Here is a 27,411-nt window from a genome sequence, read left to right as displayed (position 1 = left end):
TGTCGAGTTGCTTCCTATCTTCATGCAACTCGCCGAGTACACCCATGTGACTCGTCGAGTGCCACAAGCTCTTAACCAATACAAAGGCTTTCCAAGCCATGCAGGGTCTCAAATCCATAGATTTACTCTTATACAAGCCATCCATCACGTAAAGTGGCAAACTTTACATGAATCCAAGGAGATCTAAGCATATAACACTCTAGGGTTATGGTTTGGAACAAGATGGATTCACCAATCACTCAAGAACAGGGACTTTAATGCACTCTAGACCTTCTCCATTCTAGATCTGAGGTAGCAACCTCAGATCTAACCTTCAAACTCAGAATATCACAAGCTATACTTTCCAAAAACTCCAAAATGATGAATCTAGATGAATAACAGCCCAAGCAACGAAATAATACCTCAAAAGATAGCTCCAACAGAAGGGAAATCCGAATCCTTGCAAAGCCCCTTGCTCCAAGCCTCTTAACTCTCCAAGATCTCTTCCAAAAACACTTCTCCAAGGTTCAAATGCTCTCAAAATCACTCACAAACGCGCATTAGGGTTTTCTGGACTTCAAGGGAGAGTAAGGAGGCTGGTGAGAGGGTATAATGTCCTTCATATAGGGCTCAACCCCCGAAATTAGGGTTTTATCCACATAGCACCAACTCGCCGAGTCCAGCCGCCGACTCGCCGAGTTGGCCACTTAACATGCGACTAGAATCGCGACCCTACTCGCTGAGTCCATCCATGGACTCACCGAGTTTCCCATTCACATTTTCACTTTGAACCCTGAACTTGTACTCCTGAACTCGACTCTACACCCTCAGAATTCCTTCCGTGACCTCAGCTGACATCCAACCCGGATGTGATTCCATACCACTGCCGCAAACACACTGCTCAATGACCATAATTTGGAACACCCCAATCATACCCCCGCACTACTGATTTCACTTCCGTGAACTTACACTCCCTCTCGGAGCTACATTCCTTTCCCTTATAGCATAACCGATATCCCATGCACCAAACATGCTCTGACTGCTCACAAAGACTCTCGAGTCCATGCACTACCTTCCACTAATCATGATCAATACCCGGGGCCAGACCTTCTGATGCTATCACATCGCAACATACTCCTTCCATCTCCTCACACAGATCTATCAACACATGCAGAGTCTTCAGCATGACTGGACCGCCTTACCAGGCCTTCAGCCAATCTGGACCACTCTCAGAACCTTCAGCAGGTCTGGACCGCCCTCCAGGGCCTTCAGCCTGTCTGGACCGTCCTCCGAGCCTTCGGCCTGACTGGTACGCCCACCGGCCTTCAGTCTATCCGATCCGCTCAACTAGCATCCAAAATCCCGAATTATCCCTCTAGGAAAAACTCTCCCATGCATATTGTTCTAGCCCTCTAGGGGCTCCGAACTCTGACTCCATCCTACATACTCAAACCCGGCCTGATCCCAGGCCTTCCACAATCAATCACCCTTTCTCACAAATCCCTTGGTCTGTATCCCGCCCCGTCTGCCTGTCACTTGCTCATACCAGCCTACACTCTTGGCTGACCGAACCGCTACTGAATCCCCAAACAGCTAATCGACTACTCATGCTTATCGATCTTCCGGAGAATTTCCAATTCTCCCCACTTAGAGCACTGACTATCAACCACCGGTCGCCATCGCCGACCTCCCTTAACAACCCTACACAACACAATCCCTTACACACGAACTGATTCTCATTAGAACGAGCAACCTTCACAAAATTACATATCAACACTGATCATCTCGGGCTTGAAAGAGACCCGTCCTTCAGCTAACCACTCCACAGAATGCAGATGCTCCCCGACATTCAGACCAATAGACGGATTTCCCACTAATAATCCTCATGAATGATAACCAACGAAATTCCCATCACTAAACCCTTAACCATACCATAACCCTCAAGGAACAACGAATACAATACCAAAAATCACACAACGAGACTAGAAGAAATACAATACTCCATAATAATCACAAGATAACAAGACATCAAGAAAGAAACATACCCGCAGCTGCATCCGACACTGCCCTGACCTCCTCCGCTGTAAGCGGAAAAGCACGACCCTGAGCCCTTGGGGGCTCCACTCCACCCGTAATCCTCAAAGTGGCCGATGCTGGAGCCTGCAACGGTCCTGCAACAAGCTGTGGACAGTTGACCCTCAAGTGTCCAAACTGATGGCAATGATAACAAATCCTCAAATCCTGAACTGGGGCTGTCTGCCGACAATCCCTCGCATAATGCCCCTCCTTTCCGCACTTGCGGCATGCACCACCGGACCTACAAACTCCGGTGTGACCCTTCCCATACTTCCCACAAGCGTGGCTGCTCTGATCTCCCAATCTAGAATCAACGGTCTTGGACCGTTTCGGCGCCGGCTGCGACTGTGCCGGGGCCTGCCTCTGCTCTCTCAACTGCAACTCAATCTCCAACTCACGCCACCTGGCGGCCTCCTACAACTCTAACAAGGTCTCGCACCTCTGCGTAAACACAAACTGCCTGATATCCCTCTTGAGCATACTCAGATATCGGGACATCTGAGTCTGCTCCGAAGCAAACTCAGGGCAAAACATCGCCCTCTCAGTGAACATCCTGGTGATCTCCGTCACCGACTCCGAATCCTGCTTCAGCTCCAGGAACTCCTGAGCCAACCTCTCTCTCTCAACCCGTGGAACGTAACGAGTGCTAAACATCTCCTGGAACTGATCCCAAGAAACCGCAGCCCTTTGCGCATCCGAATATGATCCCGTGGTCAATCTCCACCAATCCTTCGCCCCGAGCCTCAACAGGTTCAGAGCACACCTCACCCTCTGATCAGCAGGGCATAAACACGTGAAGAAACACCCCTCCACGTCCGACAACCATCTCATAGCAACAATCGGATCCTGAACCCTATCGAAGGTAGGGGGCTTCGTATTATCGAAGTCCCGATACTGAAAACCTCTACCGGCTCCTCCCCCTGCCGCTGTAGCCGCCGCGGCAGCCGTCTCCGTAAGAGCTGCATAACGCTCATCAAAATACTCAACCATAGCGGTCTTGATCGACCCAAACAGTTCTGGCAACTCGGCCAGGAACAACGCAACAACCTCATCATGCAGGATCTCACGAATCCTAGCATCCAACTCGTTCGTGCTCATCTGACCAATAACCTCGGGTGGTACTGACCTACCCTGACCGCCCTCTCCTGCTCCCGATCCTGACCCGGATCTGCTCCCAGCATGTCTCGTAACCACCATACTGAAAAACACCGCAAGATCTCATATACTTCCCACCAACTCGGGAACCAACCCCCAACCCAACCCTAGAGGTTTTGGTTTCTTTGATACGCGTATGGGTCATGTGCTTTCAGTAGTACGGGTCCATACTACCTTCCACATCTACCAATATTTGTATCAAGTATCACCACAACACCCTAGTGAAGAACATATATAACAAGCACTCAATCCTCACTCCTAAAGGAACATTGGAAATCTCCCACGGAAGAAACCCTAGGCTAGCAGACATCATAAATCAGGCAACATTATCATGAAATCCTGAAGATCCCTAGCCTAGTACTAGCATGTTGTTCTATCATAGCTCAAAAACAAATATCATGTATGGTATTTTGGGGTTACTTACTGGCTTCGACTGATCGTACACCCGCGTCCTCTTTTACTCATTTTGAAAACCATTTTAAATTCTCTTTTGAAAACTCTCCTTGATTTGAGACTGGATTCACACGGATGTTCCTCCAATTCACTCAAACCAAGGCTCTGATACCAACTTGTAACACTCTAAAAATTTCAACCAATTTAAACTTTTCAAAAACAACCCAGTTTCATAAAGTTATTACAAAAAGGTTTTCAATACAATTATTATCAGAGTCTTCCCAGAACCACATCATAAAACATAATCATGAGGAGTGGTACGATCACGCCTTTGCCTTGCCACGGTCTCCTGAAGAACCTGCAAAACATTAAACCACAACTGTAAGCCCGAAAGCTTAGTGAGATACCCCCAAAATACCAACCACATATACCATACACGCACAACATGCCATATCATAACAGAACACATAACAGCCATGCACTTCGGGTCTACTGTGTGACTGGTCCGCCGTACCGGGCCTTCAGTCCACCTGGTCCACCCTCCGAGTCTAGCTATATACATCGAGTCTACAGTGTGATTGGTCTGCCCGCACCGGGCCTTCAATCCACCTGGTCCACTCTCTGAGTCTACAATATGACTGGTCCGCCCGCACTAGGCCTTCAGTCGGCCTGGTCCACTCTCCGAGCCTCGGTACGTCTGGTCCGCTCTCTTGGGGCCTACAGCCTATCCGGACCGCTCGACGGGCCTTCGGGATAACCGGTCCACTTTGGGTATGTTGGCCTACAACATAAAGTAGGACCCGCCTCAACCCAACCCCAGTCCAACAACCATGTGCACATAAACATTCAATCATATAACAATTCACATCCAATCAAACCGATCTAGCAGATCACATAACATATCATCATCCTAACCAGGATACCGACCTAACCGGTCACTAGCATAGCATCATCCTATATACCAGGATACCGACATTAACCAGGTCTCTAACATATACCATCCTAACTACCAAGGTGCAACATAACAAAGCAATAACATAACAACGATACCCAGATTACAATCCGATAATGGGCCGACCTTGGTGTCGTATACCATGTCGATATAGTGAGGATAACTCGCCTCGCAACTGCCGACTGAAAAGATAAGACCAATCTGCTCCGACCACTGACACGATCTCCACCACTAGCCAACCAAAACACTGAACTCAAAACAAATGCCAACAATTACCAAAATGCCCCTGGAAGTCAACTGGTCAACTCTTGGTCAAAGTCAAAGTCAAGGTCAACCTCCTGACTGACTCTACTCGCCAAGTCACCCCGCTGACTCGTCGAGTTCCCTTGCTCTGAAAACTCCCAAATCACGACTCAACTCGCTGAGTCACCCCCGAGACTTGCCGAGTTCCACAACTCTGAGGCCCCTCGCACTCAACTCACCGAGTCATCCCTTGACTCACGGCTCAACCAGAAGAGGTTAGGACCTCACGATCAGACTCGCCGAGTCCAAGGCCATCTTCAACCAACTCGCCGATTTGTTCTTCCAACTTGTCGAGTTACTGCCTATCTTCATGCAACTCGCCGAGTACACCCATGTGACTCGCCGAGTGCCACAAGCTCTTAACCAATACAGAGGCTTTCCAAGCTATGCAGGGTCTCAAATCCATAGATTTACTCTTATACAAGCCATCCATCATGTAAAGTGGCAAACTTTACGTGAATCCAAGGAGATCTAAGCATATAACACTCTAGGGTTATGGTTTGGAACAAGATGGATTCACCAATCACTCAAGAACAGGGACTTTAATGCACTCTAGACCTTCTCCATTCCATATCTGAGGTGGCAACCTCAGATCTAACCTTCAAACTCAAAATATCACTAGCTATACTTTCCAAAAACTCCAAAATGATGAATCTAGATGAATAACAGCCCAAGCAACGAAATAATACCTCAAAATAAAGCTCCAACAGAAGGGAAATCCGAATCCTTGCAAAGCCCCTTGCTCCAAGCCTCTTAACTCTCCAATATCTCTTCCAAAAACATTTCTCTAAGGTTCAAATGCTCTCAAAATCACTCACAAACGCGCATTAGGGTTTTCTGGACTTCAAAGGAGAGTAAGGATGCTGGGGAGAGGGTATAATGTCCTTTATATAGGGCTCAACCCCCAAAATTAGGGTTTTCTCCACACAACACCAACTCGCCGAGTCCAGCTAGAGATGTACAAAACCCGAATATGATCCGATCTGATCCGGTTTCGCTTACGTCATCAAAAATCCGATCCGGTCAAAATCCGATCTGAATCCGGTCAAAATCCGATCCGGTTCCAACTAAAATCCGAATCTGATTCTAATCCCATTTGAAACCGGTTTAAACCGATTTTAGTGGGTTTTAATCGGATTTGGGGCAGATTTGGATCCGGTTTTTAGCGAATCTGGTTTACGATCCGGTATCAAATCCGATTTGGAATATAGGATTAGGATCCGATTGAAAATCCGGTTTTAAATCCGATCTGATCCGGTTTTGAATAGTGAAACTAGTTTTTGTGTGCATCTTTAAGTCCAGCCGCCGACTCGCTGAGTTGGCCACTTAACACGCGACCAGAATCGCGACCCTACTCGCCGAGTCCACCCATAGACTCGCCGAGTTTCTCATTCACATTTTCACTTTGAACCCTGAATTTGCACTCCTGAACTCGGAATGTTGCATCAGGTACTTCTGCCAGTAAGGGGAAGAGCTCGGGATGATGGCATGACACACACCACAACTTCAGTTTAGCCTGGGAATTTACTCTGATATTTTAATATGATTGATACAATCTTTGTTTTGAATACTGTTATTATGATTTTGAGTTACTCGTTCCATGGTTTTATTATATATGACGTTGATGTTGTGATTTTTAGTAATATTAAAACAAAAATTTTTGGGTCGTATTTTGGGTCGTTACAACTCTATTGGGCATTGCGTTTTGTAGTCAGGATAACGAAGGACAACGACGTCGACCTACCACGACCGCCCAGAGGCGGAGCCAAAATCATAGAATAAAGGGGGCTTATATATATAAAGGGAATATGTGGCTGTTATGTACCTAATATTAAGTATAGAACCATAAAAAAATAAAATCTCTATATAGTGAAAGATTGAAATTGTTAAAATTTAATATAGAAAACTATAGTGAAAGATTGAAATTGTTCATTAAAAACCCAACAAACTTCTTCCCATAACACATAAGAAAGAACTATGAGAACATTTTGAATTATTAAAATTAATGAGACTTTAATGTATTGAATACATTACATATATAAATCATTTCTAATAAATACTTTATATATATATATATATATATATATATATATATATATATATATATATATATATATATATATATATATATATATATTACCTTACATATTAAATGTGAAAGTTTAATTTAATAAAATGACAAGTAGAAATTATAAAATTTAAAAATTCTAGAAAATATTATGTGTCCAAATGAAGAAGAAGATGACATGTGATAAAAAAACCTTTATTTATTAGAATAGATTTCTTTCTAAATTATTGGACTATGTTTTGGATATTTATGGTAAGTACAAGCTTTTTAATTTAACAATATATGCTAAAACAGATATTATAATTAAAAGAAAAGCAATTGTAAATAGTGTATTCTCACTTGTATATGGAATAAAATATTATATAACTGATGCAATGTATAGCAAAACATTAATATCCAATACCTTTATTACAAGTAATACAAAATGAAAAAAATAAAACATATAAATGACAATGGTTTTTAAATGGGTAAATACAGTAATCTTAATGAAGTTAGGGGGCACAACACCCACTACCCCTTACTAGCTCCGCTCGTGCAATCGTCGGGATAATGTGCACGGTAGTAACCTTGGTCCATGTTAACAACGGTAGTCTCTATGCCATATATATCGGTATGTCTTATGATAATACATTGTAATCATATGTCATCTAAATCAATAAAGTGACTAGGTAAACAATCACTCCTTTATGGGAATAAGACTTATTAAAGTAATTAATTTTTCGGTATGTTCACGTCTGGGTAACTATTTTTTTTTTTTGTACACATGTAGGTAACCAACTTGTTGGAAGTATTCACATATGACAATTATGACCTGCTATAGCAGGTTAAATCCTAGATGTGAACGCTTTAAACAAGTTCATTACCTAGATGTATACAAAAAAAATAGTTACCCAAATATGAACAAAACGAAAAGTAAAAATTAAATTACACGAATGGTCCCTGTGGTTTGGGAGAATTTGTGTTTTTGGTCCCTAACTTATTTTTTTAACTTGGATCCCTACTGTTTATTTTTGTTGCGCGTTTGGTCCCTGTCTTACCTAAAAAAATACTATTGTGCCCTTATTAATTTATTTTTTAATTAATTTTCTTATTTATGTATTTATTTTTTACATATTTAAAAAAATTAATAGACCACACATATTTGTATCTCCTCGGATGATCCCTACTATTTATTTTTTAATTAATTTAATTTTTTAACTTGGATGGTCCCTACTGTTTAATTTTGTTACGAACTTGGTCTCTGTCTTACCTAAAAAGACTATTATGTCCTTATTAATTTTTTTTAATTAATTTTCTTGTTTATGTACTTATGCTTTATATATTTAAGAAAAATTAGTAAACCCCACATATTTGTATCTCCTCACCATCCTATCTTTCATCCTTTCAACTTCTATTTATTTTCCATCTTTAGTGATATCGACGTCTTCATCATCACTTCTTTTTTCGGTCCTTCAACTCCGTCGAATCAACACTACAACTCATTAAAGATGAAGAGACAGTAGGTTATGGTGTTGGTTCGCCAGAGTTGAAGTACCAAAAAAAAGAAGGATGGTGAAGACCTCGATGTTACTAAAGATGGAAAAGAAATAGAAGATGGGGAGGATGAGAGATGAGATGGTGACCGGTAAGACCCAAATTAAATTTCTCAAATGTGGTTTTAGGTTTACGGTGAGGAGATACATATATGTGGGGTATATTAATTTTTTTATAAAAAATAAATACATAAATAAGAAACTTAATTAAAAAAAATTAATAAAGGAAAAATAGTATTTTTAGCTAAGACAGAGACCAGACGCGTAACAAAAATAAACAGTAGGAATCATCCGAGTTAAAAAATTAAATTAATTAAAAAATAAACAATAGGGATCATCCGAGGAGATATAAATATGTGTGGTCTGTTAATTTTTTGAATATGTAAAAAATAAATACATAAATAAGAAAATTAATTAAAAAATAAGTTAATAAGGGGACAATAGTATTTTTTAGGTAAGACAGGGACCAAACGCGCAACAAAAATAAACAGTAGGGACCATCCAAGTTAAAAAAAATAAGTTAGGGACCAAAAACACAAATTCTCCCAAACCACAGGGACCATTCGTGTAATTTAATTTTTACTTTTCGTTTTGTTCATATTTGGGTAACTATTTTTTTTTTACACATCTAGGTAACGAACTTGTTGAAAGCGTTCATATCTAGGATTTAACCTGCTATAGCAGGTCATAATTGTCATATGTGAACACTTCCAACAAGTTTGTTACCTACACGTGTACAAAAAAAAAAGATAGTTACCCAGATATGAACATACCGAAAAGTTAATTACCTTAATAAGTCTTATTCCCCTCCTTTATTGGTAGTCAAAAATTTTGGTTATCATACAAACCATCGAGGTATAATATATGGATCGATAAAACAATTTTTTTGACAAATAGTGAATATCCAGTCAATTTTTTTTTTTCTGAAATAAACAAATACTTTATACACGTACAATAAATACTTATATTAAATGATTCTTATTTTTTTTTAATATAAATGATGAAACGAATAAAAACACATCATCGACACTAAAATCCGTATCGGCTTCCATATAAACATGACACCGGTACCCTATTACTCTGATAAATTTAAATAAAAAATAAAATTTAATAGTGATACGTACGTATATAATAAAGGTAAAAGTTTAGTTTATTGGTAATACGTATAAAAAGAAATTCACTGGTACACTGAAAGTGTGCCCTAGGCTCTTCCTTCTTTGTCCTGACGGCTTCGTCTTCGGCTCTTCACTTCATCAGTTAAGAATCCCCATCCACCCGGCAGCCATCAACATACCGACGCCCACGGCACTTAACTAGCCGCGCCACGCCACGCCACCACACCGTCGTCGAAGGTCCCACCTTCTCCGGCGATTGCAGGTATGCATTTTTTCTTTGTGTTTGTTTGTTTGTACTCCTTGAAACCCTCGTCACCTTCCATCTCCGGCTAGAATCAGTAGAAATTTATGTGGCAATTTCTAGAAATTTCTTTGTGTTTGTGTTTGTTTGTTTGCAGAAGCTTCTCTGTGTTTATTCGGTTTACAATTTCCCGCAGCTTAACTTGAGTACTTGACTATTTTCCATTCCTGATATTTGCATAACCTGAGTTTTTCAATAGCAATTTCCAATAGCATAACTTTATTTTTTAGTAGTAATTTCCAGTAGCAGTAGCTAATCCGGAGTTTTGATGGACTTCCTGGTTATTTTGTTGACAATATCAATTAGCACATTTCGGCTGTCTGTGTGGTCATACATATATATGATTTTGTGCATTGTATTTGGAAATCTACATGCCATTCACTATCCATGTATGATGATGTCAGGAAAATTAGATTAATTATGTTAAGGTTAGTTAACCATCTGCTAACTTCTCACTTCTATCTAATATGCATTTCTTTTTTATTATTGTAAGTTTGAGCAGCCATTTATGTTAACCTGTCTACTTATTGATGATTTTGATTTTTGTATATTGTAGCAAGTGAGTGAAATATAACAAGAATGGCAACCAAGGCTATGTATCTTTCTGTGACTAATCAGTCTTTACTCTCAAGTCCTGCAACTACAAAATCACTACAAGTTAGATCATTCACTGTGAGATGCTCCACTGGTGCTGCCTCCACGGGTGTTCCAGTTTCTGGTATTATTTCTTTAAACAAGTTGAAAATTTTACCAGTGACCTAAATTTGGTAATCTGTAAACAACGTCATATATGTTGAGCTAATTGAAGGTTTATGTAGCTCCTTGGAAGGTCTCAGATGCTAGACTTGTGCTTGAAGATGGATCCATCTGGAAGGCCAAATCATTTGGTGCTTCTGGGACTCAAGTTGGTGAAGTTGTATTTAATACTTCATTAACAGGGTGAGATATGGATATATGATCATGTAAATAGATACAAAGCATGTTTTTTTTGGCACTTTACCTGTTGAATAATAATATGTATCCATATGCTGTAGGTATCAAGAAATTCTTACAGACCCAAGCTATGCAGGCCAATTTGTCTTGATGACAAACCCACACATTGGCAATACTGGAGTGAATATTGGTAAATAAGCTTGCTTTTGTACAACCTTTCTATGGTGATACCAATTAAAATAGATTTTAATCATCATGATCATGATCTGAACAAGAGTTATATGTTTATATACAGATGATGAAGAATCAATCAAGTGCTTCCTGGGTGGTTTAGTAATTAGAAGTTTGAGTATCAGGTATGCTACATGATATGCATCATCATTCTTTGTACTCCATTGTTTAGTGATTTTATTTTAACCTAAACTAATTTTGATTACTAACAGCACTTCAAACTGGAGATGCACGGAATCACTTTCTGACTATTTGTCAAAAAGGAACATCATGGGAATATGTATGTTTTGTTTTTTATTTCATCATATTAATTGCAACTTACATGGGAATAGGTTTTGATTGTTATTTGTGGATTGACAGATGATGTTGACACTCGTGCAATAACCCGGAGGTTACGGGAAGATGGAAGTCTGATCGGTGTCTTGAGCACAGAAAAATCAAAGACGGATGAAGAACTTCTGGAGATGTCACGCACATGGGATATCGTTGGTAATGACCTTATCTTAAAAGACCAAAATGCCCTCATTATATATGTTTAAATACGATTCAGTCTTTGTCACTGAATTCCTTTGACATTTTCTGCAGGTGTGGATTTAATTTCTACTGTCTCTTGTAAGAAGCCTTATGAATGGGTTGGGAAGACCGATATGGAATGGGATTTTAACTCCAACAAAAGACATGGCGACGCTTTTCATGTGAGTTTCTTTTATAAATGGACCCAATCACTATAATGTCATCCAATTCCAAACACAACAATTTATTAAATCCCTGTTTATAAATGAAAATGAAGGTTGTGGCATATGATTTTGGGATCAAGCACAATATATTGAGGCGATTGGCATCCTATGGTTGTAAAATCACGGTTGTTCCTTCAACATGGCCAGCATCCGAGACTCTTAAAATGAAACCAGATGGGGTACTTTTCAGCAATGGACCAGGTGACCCTTCTGCTGTACCATATGCTGTTGAGACAGTGAAGGCTATTATCGGAAATGTTCCTGTTTTTGGAATTTGCATGGGACATCAGTTGCTTGGTCAGGCCTTGGGTGGGAAGACATATAAAATGAAATTTGGTCATCATGGAGGAAATCATCCTGTTCGTAACCTCAGAAACGGAAGTGTTGAGATTAGTGCCCAGGTATTATATATATATATATATATATATATATATATATATATTATTAGTATCATTATTATTATTATTAATAAATACTATTATCAACTTAATGGGGGGAATACATTTGTTGCAGAATCACAATTATGCGGTTGATCCTGAATCACTTCCAAATGGAGTGGAAGTGACTCATGTGAATCTGAATGATGGAAGCTGTGCAGGTCTTGCCTTCCCTCAACAAAAGCTCATGTCTCTTCAATACCATCCGGAAGCTTCTCCTGGACCCCATGATTCAGACCTTGGTAATATTCAATGCCCTTCTTCCTTATCATTCACAAGTTGGTAAAAATAATTCCTTATCATTCTACTTGTATTGCTTTGTTTGTTATGGAATCCTACTTTCATTTTTTCATATCACAGGGTTGTACTTGAAATACACAGTTATAACAATGCCGTCCAGATATTAAGGAAAAAAAAACTGAAAGTACAATGGCATAATAAAAAAAATGAAAGTAGGGTGCTACAATAAGCAAATAAATGGAAGTTGGTTGCTACTTCTTGCATTTAGCTTTTTTATTTGTGTAAACAACTGATAAACTTGATATCTGAGTGAGTGCAGTATTTGATGACTTTATGGAGCTAATGAAAAGGGAAAAGGCAAGTACATGAGTTGTAGTTGATGCAAATCTTGACAAAAAGTAGTAGAAGACTTTTATTTAATGCAAAACCATCAAGGATTAAGATTCCGATGTTCTTTTTTTATAAGATTTCATCAACTATTTGGTTTTGTATGCAAAGTTGTGTTTGGTACATTGAATGAGACTGGATTGGACCGGACAAGCTTTCCTAGGTAATTTTTTTTTTCCTTTTTAATGAAAATGAGGGTATTTATGTCTTTTGCACATAAGAGAGATCCCCTCCAAGAGCATGTCCCTTTTTTTTGATACAAAATTGAAAATTTTGTTCCATTGATATTAGTTTATGCTCATTGCACACCAATTATTGACTATAGTTGACTGTCAGCTGACTTTTTTTTTTCAACATAAGATAAATTTATTATATTGTTTTTTGGTTTAATTTCTTTGGCAAATAAGGAATCATCATCACTTGGTATTATTTGTTTCTTCTTCTTCCAATTCACGGTGTGGGAGGGAAGCTTCTCTCATTTTTTGTGGGCCATACTCCATTTTCCTTCACTTTTCTGGGAAGCTTCCCTCATTTTTTGTGGGCCATACTCCATTTTCCTTCACTTTTCTTTCCCTGACCTAAAAACCAAGGAATGAGTTCCTCACTTTTAATATATATATATATATATATTTCAAACATATATTATACTCATTTTGTAAGGAATTAAAAACCATGAATGTTAATATATTTTTTTATATTTTTATAGTAGGTATATAATTTTATAAATATTAAAAAAGATAAAAAAAAATAAATAAAACTGTCCAATAGCATGAAGAGAGAGAGAGTGCGGCACCCCCTCCCCACCTCTTTCCCGCCGGTTTTTTCCCTCACCCAAGGAGTGGTGTTCAAGAATGAGGGAAGCTTCCCTCACTCTTTTCCCGCTCCCACTCCGTCCATCCTAATTATTGTGATTTAGCTTCAACCAAAGGTTTCTTCATGTGTTGTTATTTCTTTGGCATATTTTTCGAAATTTAATTCCAAACATCAATATATCTTCAAACTTTTCTTTAAAGTGCAGCATGAGAAATCTACAAGTTAAAAACGCTTGAAAAACAATCCCGTTAATGCAAAAAGAGAAGATTTTCAATCATAAAAAACTAAGGTGAATAATGTAAATTTAATTAAAAAACTAAAACAAATGTTTACGCAAACAGCTATTTACCGAGTTAATCATTGCAATTGTATCATTGAATTTTGAACGCATGTCGAGGAAAGTTGAAACAACATCATTAATCAATTCCTTTTAGTAATGCTTTATGATGCTCTTCCAAAACTAATGCAACAACAATTAGTTATAATGATTTTCACCTCGAAAGTTGGGATTTAATCGAGAAGTCGTTTTGTCTTCATTATGTGAAAATTTTAAATATTGATATGCACAAAGGCGAGGATGCATAGAGTTATGCCGTGTCTATATTATGGACCCCTTTGAGTTGGATTTTTTTTGGATATATTATTATATTCTTTGATGGACACTATTAAAAGTTATAGATGGAGACTATTACAAATTTTAAATAAAACAAGTCATTTAAAAATATATCGAGAGACATCATTATATATTTTAGATGAAACAAATTAATTAACAAAAAAATATAGTCCTAACACTTTTAAATTTTGAGATGAAACAAATCAATTAACAATTGCATTATGAGGTGGTTGCAGAAATATTTTTAAGACAAAATTTAAAAAATGGTCCTGTGGTTTTCAAAAATATCAAGTTTAGTCTTTAACTTCAAAAAACCTCACAAATGGTTCATATGGTTTCAAAACTTTTAACAAATGGTCCTTTTCGCTAACACCGTTAATATTTAACCGTTAAGTGAAGGACATTTCAGTCATTTCACCACCACAGGAACCATTTATGAAGTTTGTCTTATTTAAAAAAAAAAGAAAAAAAATATAATTATTTAATATTAAAGGGCCCTCTCTCTCTCTCTCAAACGATGCATAAACTACTCTTGATTGAAATTCCTACCATCGTCACTACTCGTGATCCGTTAAAAAACAATGAAGCCTCTGTGGAAGAATTGATCGAAAAACCCACCTACCCTATCCACATAAGTTATATACGTAAAATTATAAGATAGTGCAATTTGAAACTTGAAAGGTGAGGGAAAAAAAAAATAAAAAACATATTTTCATACATATTTTGTAACAAAAAAAAGTGACTGTTGAATTGCTAAATCCGCTATTAAAATTGTCCACATCCACCTAAGTTATATATGTAAGCATGCATGTCAAACACAAAGAGACAATTTAAATTTCACATTGCCCCCTCTACCAATACTATTTTCAATATGGCACTTAATCAGCCATCAAGGCGATCTTGATTCTTGAAGCTAATCAATAAGTTTTCCACTTCAATATGGCACACCCATCTTCAATGATTAGGATCCCATGTTTTTTGGTTTCTATTCCCTGGACTTGTTGCATCAAAGTGGTGTAGGTTTAACATTTGATTTAGAGGGCCGAAAATATAATATATATAAAAATTGGAGAGCAAAAGAGGCTACAACCAAAATTTTATTTTTTTAAGCCTAATATGTATAAAATAAAAATATAAAAACTACTTCTAACCAAAAAAATCAGGAGGAGTCATAGCTCAGTCCTTGTTGCACCATTTCAACTTCCAAATTTTGCCTTTCGGCCATATGTTGAAGACAAACAACCTTATTTTTTGCTTCACCAATAATTCAAGGTGTTTAACTTCTTTTAACTTTAGTCTAGGGTCTCCCGTAGATATTATACAATCATGAGGGGTATATTAGCAAATCTGGGTATTGCAGTTCCAGTTTTACCCTCCAAAATTATGGCGCGCAATTCTTCAAGGCGTTGACCAACCACCAAATCAATGGTGGTGGGCGCGTACAGTGATGTAGTTCAAAGTAACCGAAACCCTAGTTCCTCGCTCCTGTATTAGGTGTAATTTATAAGCTTTAAATTATTTTTCTATAATTTCATTTGTTGTTACTTTTGTCTCTTGTGCATTCCAGCTTCTTCGCATATACCCATAATTGGCTTTATTACTCGTCAGATTAGTCGAATTCATTCCATATCTACGACCCCCTCATGAATGTCGTAGGGATTTGATTTAATTTCTCCAGTTACAGCATCGAATTCCTTTCTCTTTATTGTTTCAATATAATGGCTTATACGAGTGTCGGTGATTACGAAAGTCGGAAAGTGGGAACGATTACGATGTGATGATTACAGATCCAGCTGTTTACCTGTCGTTTTAGAAGCAGAATCCCTCACACAAGGTTTGTTTTTCTTGATTTATTTCGCTTTCAGTTCTTAAAAGCTGAAGTAATTCAGTTGATGAAGTGTACACGAAAGTTGTATTTCTCAAATGCTTACAGTTGTATTGAAACTCTTCTTCAGATTTGATGATCTTGAGGATGGTTTTCTATTTGTGTTTTTGCTTTTGAGATACATATAATAGTTTCTATCACGCAATTTGGGGGGTTTCCGCCTATTCTTTTATAGATTATTTAGGTTAATACCAAATATTTATGTTTTCTGCACAGATTTGAACTTGTTGAAGGTGATGGAAAACAGTCAAAGCACGACGAGCGTTATTGCAAAATTGATGGGTTTTGATGAAACGCCACCCCATCAGCAGCCTGTTTCTAGGCAACAAAGGGTCTTGTCTGACAACTATCTACAGAAATCTGGTTCTATAGGGAAGAGATCAAGAACATATTCCCAAAACAATCTTCTGGGATCCAAGAAAAGGGTGAATCAAAGAACAGATGATTCTTATGTTGAGCAGAAAGTTTTGAGTTCTGAAAACAACAGAGAAAATGGGAAATCAGACACAGTGTTGACCGGAAAGAAGATTTTTCTTAAACCAAACTTAGCAAATATACAACAATCTACCCCACCTTCCTTTCTACTTGATTCTCAGACCACTTTTGCCTGGGAAGCCAAGAAACAACTATTAGAGAGGCTCAAAATGACCAGAGTTTTTCAAGAACGTCAATCTAGTCGTCAAAAGTGTTGTAATCTTGGTGAATCGTTTTCTTTGAACAATACAAAATCAACCTCAAGAGTTGGAAGTTCGATTGGTATTAGCAGCAATGAAGGTTGGAAATATGATTCTGCTACCAAATTACCAATATTCAAACGTTTGAACATTTCTAATTTGACCAAAAAGTCTGTGAAAATGACTACGACCGATGTGAAGCCAGGTTCTGGGAAACTGGTGAACGTTATGCGTACAAACACCAAGAAGAATCAACTGGTTTCAAATTCAGCAACTCCCTTCGTTGCAAGTTCTAACACAGATGCAGGAACTGAGGATGGTGAATCTTTTTATGGTGACACCAAAGAACATCCCGATAGCAAGATTGAAGCTTATCATCATAGTCCAAATTCAGTTCTCGAACCCCCGTTCAGGGAAGACAATTCGTCAAACTCCGAGTACTGCGAAAGTTCTAGCAACGATCTCCATGGTTGGTGTACACAAACCAAATCTTTTCTGTATCGTAAGCTTTATAAATCCGTAGTCTCATGTATGCTGATATTTCACAGATCTATGGATGGAAGATGATTTCGGCCCTGAAATGGCTACATCCAGCGACGACGAAAGATCATGTACTGGTCAAACCCTAGGGTCAATGACACCATTCGGAGCCAAAGAAAGTCGCGATTTTTCATACATGGTAGACGTATTAGACGAATCAGCGTTTCAAGATGGCGACGTGGAGATACGTTTTGAAAAATGGCATTCCTCTGAATGTATAGCGAGCTATTCAATTTTTGAAACATTAGAGAAGAAATACGGGAAGCAAGAATTATGGCAAAAGTCCGAGAGGAAGCTCCTATTTGATCGTATAAATTCAGGAATGATCGAGATTCTCAGACCACGGATTGATATTCGTGTTTCCCCTAATTTATTACAGAGAAAGATGAGAAATATGTCGAGAAGAGATGTCATCGAGGAAGAACTATCGATGTTTTTACTCAATCAAGAAAAAGGAGTCAACGATGGAGTGTCTGAGAAAGCGGTCGGAAGAGAACCATGGTTTGATCCGGTGGACGAAATTGATTCTCTCATTACAGAACTCGAAATCTTTTTGTTTGACAAGTTAACAGCAGAGTTGGTCAATGTTTAATTTTTCTATATATAATAACACCAATCATTCCACTTTTGAAGCTGAAAGTACCCCAATAAAAAAAAAACAGAAATTAAACAAAGTACATGAAAGATCAAGATCAATAGATCATGTTCATGGTGTAGTAAGGTAGATCTTGACATGAACAATGGTTTCAACGCCATCAGTAGTATGTTCATCCACCTGAGGAAGACTTTCAATGGTGGCATACCCTTTAGCCTCTTCATACTTTCCGGTCCCACCAATGACAGCAATATGCGAGATTTCCGAAGCGGTCCGGTGGACCCCAAAGAAACTAATCGTGTCATCCACCTCGTGGTCCCCACCATGGAACAATGTTGTCAGCGCGAAAGTATGACTAGACCCATCTAATGAGCTCGCGAGGTAAAACCCTTGTCCACTTCCAATCACCCCGGTTCCAAGCTCGTGTCCTTCGGTCAACTCATTGTCAATGACAGTGATTGACCCAAACATGAGTTGTTGGAGAGTGATTCCGGCCGGTAGTTGACCCGCGGCAACAAACGGTAAGTTGTTTCCGCCGTTTACGACATTGTTGTTTCCGGTGTTTTGTAGGACAGTGTTGGAATTAGGGTTGTTAGGGTTGTTTCCGTTGAATCCGGCTAGGAATGGGAGATTGTTGTTGTTTACTATGCCGTTGATGTTGTTGAGTGGGATTCCGCCGGTGATTGGAAACACTTGACTGTTGGGTGTGGAAAAGGGAACGGCGTTTGCGCTTGAGGAGGCTACGATTCCAGTGACCACTCTGCTTGTAGCGTGGGACCCTCCGATGACATCATGCATAAAGAAACTCATCGTTGGATGATCCGCTGCACCGGTTGCTGGTACAGTTCCAACAACCGATGCAGACCCACCTGTGGGTGTTGTCACTGGTGTCGTGACACCAGTGGCAACAATTGGATTTTTTACGACCGGTGACGGGATGGAAGGACTGACAAGTGGTGCAGGTGTGATGACGGTGGGGGTGGGGTCCACTTGAGGGGCAACGTCAGGGGTATCGACATCGTCTATTGGATCAGTGGAGTCGTGTTGGTTGGTTGAAAACGGGGTTGTGTCTGTGAGGATGCGGGCCCCCCTAGAACATTCAAGAGAGATTGAGAGTAAAAAGACGCAAAGTGCAGTTTTGAGAAGGGTAGAAGGGTTGTAGAGGGCCATTTGGGTGGCGTTGTTATTGAGGAATAGATAGAGAGTTTGTGTTTTGATGATGAGAAGGACCAATATGGATATATTTATATATGTAATGAGAATTGAGAAGTGGAGCTGATGAGGTACTATGGAGTAGGTCTTTTTAGTGGTTTGGTTTAAAGCTAATTATGATTTATGAGCATATTTGTTATGGGAATTTGAATGCTGTTGTTGAGTTGTATGAGAGCATATTTTGATCTGCTCCAATAACCGAAGGACTATATCAGAAGGATGGGTTTGGTGATGAACTAATATGAACCCTGTCCATTTTCTTTTTATAATTTTGTAGGAGAATAATGCTTATTAAAAGTAACCACTATACTTTTTCTCCCCTGTTTGACAGTCGAAAAAAAATATTTTTTATTTTATTAATGATAAATTGATTTTCTTTTCAAATAATCGTAACTGGGTATTAAGGATTTCCATATAACCATAAATAACTAGACTTTTTTTTTTTTTTTTTTGTAAAGCTCCTAAGTAATTTCAATATTTAAATTCTTTAGATCTGTATGACACAATACTAATCGTTTATTGAAAATGGTTGATGATTACATGTTTACATAATAATCGTTTATTGAAAATTATTTTTGATTATTAGAAAAATAATGTAGTTTTGGTGTATAAGAGAAGTTTTGATAGATCGGTGAATGAATATTTTGCATATAAGATTGAACTTGGAGAGGGCCGATGCATAATCCTATTTTGATTGTGAGTGTGTGAAAGGACTAGTAGGATTCCTTCAATCATTTTTATCAATTAACTTTAGGAATTTTGCAAAGAACACTTACTTTAAATTCACTTTTATGATACAAGAAAACATTAAGAAAAAAGAAGTTACGGATATATAATTATATATTAAACAGAATTAAAAGATTCACGACTGAGAAAAATAATATTGATTATCATTTTGTGTCATTTGTCACAATAACTTTTATGGGAATTGACACTATAACACAATCAAATTTGGTGTTTGTTCAAGTCAATTTTGTTGATACCTCCCTAATTTACCTTTTTGGCATCAAATCTGGGCGAGTGGGTAGGTTTTAATGTAATTTCACGATCAGAAAGCAATTTTGGAAGTATACCAAAAAGGTTATCTAAGAAGAAACATATTTGCAAAACTCTTACAATCAAATTTTGGATAGACCGATTACTTAATCGAAAAAGAATTCTTCCAATAGTTTAAGCAAACTGTATATCACATCCCGTGGAGGCGTGGAGACGAAATTATAATCCCTTACAGGGAAATAAAACCATAACTTTACTGGGAAGCTATAAATTATGAGATTTATCCCAGCATCAAGAACAATGAAACAGTTTCATGGCATTCCATCATTCTCCTATGCATTTAAAATCCGTCCTTGAGTCTTGAAATTTAGATGCATTATTACATACAAGCTGCATGTAGTTGACATAATAATTCTAACATCGTCATTATCTCTAAACCGATGATTTTGACAACTAGTGAATATACCTTGTTCATCAAGCAACTCTTTTTTGTAATTTGAGTTGATATCTTTTATTTACTTGACACAAGAATCATTATAATTGAGAACATCAACATATGGACGTCAAGTAAATGCCTTAAAATATCCCTTAACTAATGTTCATACTTGACATGTTCTAGTAGGACCAAATTGTCCTTTTATAATAAAAAAAGGTGCGTATTTAGGTGTAACAATCCAGGGAACAAAACGAATGACAGGTTCCAATAGGAGCTACATTGAAAAAAGATTGTTTTTTTGACCTAAAGCAAAAAAAATCACATACATGTATCATGTATGTTTATTACAACATTGTACTTTGTTATTTTTTTTCCACAAATTAAAATATTAACTGTAAAAAAGTTACCAAATCATAGCATTGTGCTTCTATTTTTTTTTTTTTTACTTATTAGGACATTTTTGGTCTAAAAGTAAACCCAATCATAGAAGTGAATATCAGTGAAATATACTGAAATTCTTTATTTTGTTTTGTTTTGTGACAGTTAAAAATAGGTTTTTGACAGTCATCAGTTTCCTCCACAAACAAAAGCAGCTCTGCCTGTTTTTTAGAAGCAATACAAAGAAGTAAGAGAGCCAAAGGGACACATTATTTCCCTTATTTCAAAGTTGGTATTAAGTTCTGTTTTTGTATGCTTGTTTTTTTTACTGTATATGACGGGCAATTGCGTTTTTGTGAAATTTTTTTTTTTTTTTTTCTCTTAAGGACGGGTCTGTTTTTTTCGTAGTTATAAAAGATAGAGTTTTAAAATCTTGTTAATTCAGCATACTTTATAAAGTTAATATTCATGTTTTTGAAGTTATTTCTATTGTCTCTGCAGTGGCTTATGTCAAAACCTTTACAGACTTGCAGTATGCTAAAGTCTGTTTATTGTGGTGAAATACAGTAAGAAGAGTAAACAGAAGCAGAACGACCTTTTGTTTGCTAAGCTTAAAAAATTAAAACCCCATAACCTACCTAATTGAAGCAATTACAACATAAAATCGGAGTTGGGTTTTTCCGATTTTCCCCAAACCGGTAGTGAAAATTGAATACAATACAAAATAGAAACAACAAATCGTCCTGCAGATTCAGATAGAAGAGGTACTCTGCGGGAGTAGTTAACCAAAAAGCCGCAGGAGCATGGCGGTGGCGACTACTGGTGAAGGAAAACGACTACTGGATGGAATATACGCCGCTATCCCAACAGACAAAGCGAAGTAGGGCTAAAAAAGTAATTTTTATTTGAAGTTATCTCCATTGGTGACTCCCCGCTCTTCCCCTCCAAACTCTCAAAACTGATGCCAATAAGCTCGCACTGAACTCCTTCATTATTAATAAAAAAAAGTTCATGACAACAGCTCCTACTTATCGATCCATCTTCACCCAATTCCTTGAATACACCCAACAGAAAAACATCCCAAATGGCCGAACACTCCATGCTCATATCATCAAAACCGGCTCCACCCATTGCTCTTACATTGCCAATAGCCTCGTTAACTTCTACGCCAAATGCCATCTCTTAGCCGAAGCTCATCTTGCTTTCGAAAGCATCGAAAACAAGGACGTTGTCTCATGGAACTCATTAATCAGTGGATATTCTCAACTGGGTGGTCGTCAGAATTCTATCCTTGTCATGGAACTTTTCAAGAAGATGATGAGCCAAGAGAATACGGTGCTGCCCGATGCTCGTACTTTTGCCGGTGTCTTTACTGCTGCTTCAGCTTTAATGGATTCATATGGAGGGAAACAAGCCCATACAGTTTCCTTGAAGTTGGGGAAGTGTGAGGACATTTTCGTTGGTAGTTCTTTGTTAAACATGTACTGTAAGTCGGGGTTTGTTGACGATGCCCGTAAGGTGTTTGATGAAATGCCAGAGAGAAATTCAATTTCTTGGGCTACTATGATTTCCGGGTATTCAATGCAGAGGATTTGTGACCATGCATTGGAACTTTTCAAGGCGTTGGTAGCTCAGGAAGAGGAGCATGTCAACGAATTTGTAGTCACAAGCATCTTAAGTGCATTTACTTTGCCTGAATTCATTCACATTGGACAACAAATCCATTGTCTAGGACTCAAACACGGCCTTTTGTCTCATGCATCTGTAGGTAATGCAATCGTCACAATGTATTCAAAATGTGGAAGCTTGGATGAAGCTATCAAAGCATTTGAGTCATCAAACAACAAGAACTCCATTACATGGTCTGCAATGATCACTGGGTATGCACAGGGAGGCGACTGTAAAAAAGCATTAACATTGTTCTCAAAAATGCATTTCAATGGGTTAGTCGCTAGTGAATTTACACTTGTTGGGGTCCTTAATGCTTGTAGCGATGGTTTAGCTATAGAAGAAGGAAAAGAGACACATGCATACTCAATAAAATTGGGCTTTCAACATCAAATCTACATAATGACTGCTTTAGTTGACATGTATGCTAAATGTGGTTCCTTAGATGATGCTCGAAAAGGGTTTGATCATTTACAAGAACCAGATATAGTACTATGGACATCAATGATTGGAGGGTATGTTCAAAATGGTGAAAACGAGAGTGCTATGGACTTATTTTGTAGAATGCAAAAAGAAGGTATCTCACCAAATGAACTAACCATGGCAAGTGTTCTAAAAGCATGCTCAAGTCTTGCAGCTTTAGAGCAAGGAAAGCAAATCCATGCCACTACTATTAAACATGGATTTGGGCTTGAGGTCCCAATTGGAAGTGCACTTTCAACCATGTATGCTAAATGTGGAAGCCTTAAAGATGGAGGTCTTGTATTTACAAGAATGCCATCGAGGGACATTGTGTCTTGGAATTCAATGATTTCTGGGTTGTCACAAAATGGTCAAGGGAATGAAGCGATTGAATTATTTGAGGAAATGCAGATTGAAGGTATGAATCCGGATTATGTTACTTTTGTAAATGTTCTTACTGCTTGTAGTCATATGGGAATGGTGGAAAGAGGTTGGGATTATTTCAAGAAAATGTCAGATAAATATGGGATCACACCAAGACTCGAGCACTATGCATGCATGGTTGATCTTTTGAGTCGTGGTGGAAAGTTAAATGAAGCTAAAGATTTTATAGAATCAGCACCTATAGATCATGGTCTTTGTTTGTGGCGAATTTTATTAAGTGCATGTAGGAATTATCATAATTATGAATTAGGGGCGTATGCGGGAGAGAAATTAATGGAATTGGGGTCATTGGAATCTTCTGCTTATGTGTTGTTATCGAGTATTTATAAGGCTTTGGGAAGATTGAAAGATGTTGAAAGAGTTAGAGAAATGATGAACTTTCGTGGTGTGAGTAAAGAACCTGGGTGTAGTTGGATTGAGATTAAGAGTCATTTTCATGTTTTTGTTGTTGGAGATCAATTGCATCCTGAAATTAAGGAAATACGTTTGGAGGTAAATAGGTTGAGTAAGCTAATGAAAGATGAAGGTTATCAACTTGAATTTGATTCAAACTTTGGAGGTTTGGAAGTTTAAAAGGATGTTTGGTTCGCAAAATGTTTTTGAAGGAATTAAAATTTGTTAAAGAAATTGAAATTTAAAGAATTTGGAATATAAATAATTTGAATTTTGTCACGCTTTTGGTTAGCATGAAATTCGTTAGCAAATAGCGGGAAATGTCATCGAGAGGAGAGAGGAGTTTACTTTTGAAATTATCGGGTTAGAAGAGTATTTTTGTCTCTTGAGTAAGTTTTTAACCAAGAAATGCTCAGAATTGGATTCCATTGGTTTTAGCATGGAATGTTTAAATCTATAATCATTGGATTTTATGAATTTCGATATAATTCAAATTCATTCTTATTAGCAACCAAACACTGAGTTTGGAATGGAATTGAATTCCAATTTCCGACTAAATCCCATGAATCTTGCTATCTATTTTCAGATTTTTAATTTATTTTATGTTGTATCTACTCTAATAAATGAAAAGACAAAACTGCAAATTTAGTCCTTGTGGTTTGTAAAAAACTTTGGATAGGGTCCAAAAAGTTTTCGACTTGCATAGAAGGTCCAAAATCAAAACTTTTCCGTGAATTTGGTCCAAATAAATATGAAAAGACTATTTTGCCCTTATTATTTCTTTTTTACATTTTCTTTGTTTATTTTGATTGTTTTAATATAAAAGAAAAAAAAGAAACAGGCATGAAGACCAAACAATACCCACCCCACATATCTCTCTCTCTCTCTCTCTCTCTCTCTCTCTCATCAAAAAGACTTCCATGATCAATTCGTTTCCATAGCTATCACCTTCCTTTCCCGTCAAGATACCCTACAATACTCGTCGACCCTTCTCGCCGGTAAGTTTCTTACCTCAGACTGCCTCCATTCCCCCTTATTCTTCTCGAGCCTATGGGTTTTTGTTTTAGAGCTTGAAGCCTGCCATCTAGACCAAAACCTCGATACGACAACGGTGAATCCGATAGCAAATTCGAGATCTTGAAACGTGTTAACTTATGACAGCCTACTAATATCTTTCCCCTAGCCATCGAAATCTTCTAAGGTTCCATTTTAGATTTGATTTTGTGTTTTCTGAAAATTTCTAGGTTAGCTTAGAATTTTGATTTTCAATTTCTACAATTGGTGTTTATTATTATGTGGGTGGGTGTAGCTTTTCTGGTGAAGAGATTTTCTGGGATCCGTTCATTATCTCAAAGACTTTGTGAGTTTCAATTTCTACATTTTTTGTTCAATTTGAGCAATTCGTGTTTATTAATGAGGAATTGGTAGTTTTCTTTATGCATATTACTGATGAAGAACAGATGATTAGATTTTATAAACATTGGAATCACCCACTTCATGATGCATATTCTTAAAACCCATGAGCTTTTAGGCATTTTTATTAGGTGGAATCCCTGACTGTGGTGTGTAGATGTAAGCATGATTGAATCGATTGGTGTTAAACTAAGTTGGGTTTCTGTAGGATTACATTCATGAATGCAAAACCGATGGATTGAAACATAAAACCAATGTCCCTGGAACATTTGGAGATTGATTTTGAATATGCAATGGTGGGTGTTTTTGATATAGTTGTAGGTTAGAGGTGGCAGTCCCCGTTGGGTCTTTTTTTTATTTGGGTTTTCCGACGAAGAAAATAGGAGAGAGGAATAGTGGGGTGCAATGAAGCTTACACTCAATATTCAAGTGGAATTGTGTTTTGTTGCAGGTTTTAAAGAAGAAGAAGAAGAAGAAGAAGAAGAAGAAGAAGAAGAAGAAGAAGAAGAAGAAGAAGAAGAAGAAGAAGAAGAAGAAGAAGAAGAAGAAGAAAAGGAGGAGAGAGAGAGAGAGAGAGAGAGAGAGAGGGAGAGAGAGAGTGTGTGTGAGAGAGAGAGACGGTATGGTGGGCTGTATATTTTTTTTTTAATTTCTTTTTCTTTTTTAATTATAAAAACATTATAAATTCTAAAAATAATGTAAAAAAGAAATTAGAAGGGCAAAACCGTCATTTTAGGTCTTCCAAGGACCAAAACCACAGGAATCTTCTAATTTTGGGACCAAATTCATGGAAAAGTTTTGATTTTGGACCTTCCATGCAAGTCGAAAACTTTTTGGACCCTATCCAAAGTTTTTTACAAACCACAAGGACCAAATTTGAAGTTTTGTCAAATGAAAATGACTTTGTCACATGTCCTTCTTTCATAAGATTAGCCACATGTCATTTTGTCATAATTTGAGATATATTTATTTTCCATTTGTCATTACTTTAATTTTCATTTTCAATATATCATTAATTTACTTTCCATAAATTAAACCTACCATAATGACTATCAAATTTTAAATTTTAAATTTTAAATTTCAAATTCAATTTCAAATAAATTTACATTTTAAACCTTTATGTTTAATATTTTCTTATAATTAACCCGTTTACTATACACTAAACACATAATTTTAATTAATTTATTCTTTGCATGTTTTTTTCTCATAATTTTCACTTATTTCAATTTCAAATTCAAATAAAATTTCTGTTTAATCGTTCGTACTTAACATTTTGTTTTAATCAACCCATATATTATACGGGTCTCACAACTAGTACATGTATTAATGCAAAGTGACGGAGAACAACAATTGAGGGAAATGAAAAATAATCCATAGCTAAAGGAATCCTCACTCATTGAAGTTGTTACTTTACCTACTACCACTTTTAATATGTATTCTTGTTCAATTCATGTTCGTGATTTGAAAGCCTTAGAATTTAGACTAATTAAAATCCTTATTTGCTCGATTAGGTGGACTTAAGTCCATCATTCATGATTGTCTTCATATTTTAAAATTAGGTAGAGTTTTTGACTTTTCTACATGATTGATGGTGTATGGGTTGTTGATTTTTTTTACTTGATCATGTTATATTAGGTCTTGATATATCATACCAAAAAAGTGGAACAAATTTGAATAGGGACTCGTTCTCGTGAAAAAGATTGTTTCGACTAAATAACATACTATGAAGAGATGATTTTTCTTTTTTATCACTTGATCATGTTATATTAGGTCTTGATATATCATACCAAAAAATTGGAATAGGGACTCATTCTCGTGAAAATGATTGTTTTGACTAAATAACATACTATGACTAGATGATTTTTTTATCACTTGATCATGTTATATTACTTCTTGATATATCATACGAAAAAGTGGAACAAATTGGAATAGGGACTCATTCTCATGAAAATGATTGTTTCGACTAAATAACATACTATGAGTAGATGATTTTTTTTATCACTTGATCATGTTATATTAGGTCTTGATATATCATACAAAAAGTGGAACA

General features: G+C 37.3%; 4 protein-coding genes across 4 annotated transcripts; 3 read left to right on the top strand and 1 right to left on the bottom strand.

Moving 5' to 3' along the window:
* The first annotated feature begins 9,617 nt into the window (after positions 1 to 9,617).
* Positions 9,618 to 12,992, top strand: LOC111912241 (carbamoyl-phosphate synthase small chain, chloroplastic). The gene is made up of 11 exons (XM_023907964.3): positions 9,618 to 9,835; positions 10,431 to 10,592; positions 10,693 to 10,813; positions 10,909 to 10,997; positions 11,103 to 11,163; positions 11,251 to 11,318; positions 11,399 to 11,527; positions 11,624 to 11,733; positions 11,829 to 12,176; positions 12,289 to 12,454; positions 12,772 to 12,992. Exons 2-11 carry the CDS (start codon positions 10,454 to 10,456, stop codon positions 12,819 to 12,821), a joined length of 1,281 nt encoding a protein of 426 aa, XP_023763732.1. The 5' UTR covers positions 9,618 to 9,835; positions 10,431 to 10,453; the 3' UTR covers positions 12,822 to 12,992.
* A 2,702-nt stretch (positions 12,993 to 15,694) lies between these two features.
* On the top strand, positions 15,695 to 17,992 carry LOC111912239 (uncharacterized). Its single transcript, XM_023907962.3, has 3 exons — positions 15,695 to 16,099; positions 16,367 to 17,293; positions 17,373 to 17,992. The coding sequence occupies exons 2-3, from the start codon at positions 16,387 to 16,389 to the stop codon at positions 17,954 to 17,956; spliced, it is 1,491 nt and encodes a 496-aa protein (XP_023763730.1). The 5' UTR covers positions 15,695 to 16,099; positions 16,367 to 16,386; the 3' UTR covers positions 17,957 to 17,992.
* On the bottom strand, positions 17,877 to 19,129 carry LOC111912240 (dirigent protein 24). Its single transcript, XM_023907963.3, has one exon. The coding sequence runs from the start codon at positions 19,127 to 19,129 to the stop codon at positions 18,071 to 18,073; it is 1,059 nt and encodes a 352-aa protein (XP_023763731.1). The 3' UTR covers positions 17,877 to 18,070.
* Positions 19,130 to 21,470: 2,341 nt separating this feature from the next.
* LOC111912238 (pentatricopeptide repeat-containing protein At2g33680) lies at positions 21,471 to 24,227 on the top strand. The gene has a single exon (XM_023907961.3). It carries the CDS (start codon positions 21,993 to 21,995, stop codon positions 24,126 to 24,128), a length of 2,136 nt encoding a protein of 711 aa, XP_023763729.1. The 5' UTR covers positions 21,471 to 21,992; the 3' UTR covers positions 24,129 to 24,227.
* The last annotated feature ends 3,184 nt before the right edge of the window (positions 24,228 to 27,411 follow it).

The sequence above is a fragment of the Lactuca sativa genome, chromosome 2, assembly GCF_002870075.4.
Source record: "Lactuca sativa cultivar Salinas chromosome 2, Lsat_Salinas_v11, whole genome shotgun sequence".
In the NCBI taxonomy this organism is placed as follows: domain Eukaryota; kingdom Viridiplantae; phylum Streptophyta; class Magnoliopsida; order Asterales; family Asteraceae; genus Lactuca; species Lactuca sativa.
This window is presented reverse-complemented; position numbering and strand designations above follow the sequence as displayed.

Bases quoted from the DNA above. Each gene is read 5' to 3' on its own strand.
- LOC111912241 (XM_023907964.3), top strand. From the start codon at position 10,454: ATGGCAACCAAGGCTATGTATCTTTCTGTGACTAATCAGTCTTTACTC. The intron at 10,998-11,102 runs GTAAATAAGCTT...GTTTATATACAG, and splicing joins CAATACTGGAGTGAATATTG to ATGATGAAGAATCAATCAAG. The intron at 11,164-11,250 runs GTATGCTACATG...GATTACTAACAG, and splicing joins ATTAGAAGTTTGAGTATCAG to CACTTCAAACTGGAGATGCA.
- LOC111912239 (XM_023907962.3), top strand. From the start codon at position 16,387: ATGGAAAACAGTCAAAGCACGACGAGCGTTATTGCAAAATTGATGGGT. The intron at 17,294-17,372 runs GTTGGTGTACAC...GATATTTCACAG, and splicing joins TTCTAGCAACGATCTCCATG to ATCTATGGATGGAAGATGAT.
- LOC111912240 (XM_023907963.3), bottom strand. From the start codon at position 19,129: ATGGCCCTCTACAACCCTTCTACCCTTCTCAAAACTGCACTTTGCGTC.
- LOC111912238 (XM_023907961.3), top strand. From the start codon at position 21,993: ATGACAACAGCTCCTACTTATCGATCCATCTTCACCCAATTCCTTGAA.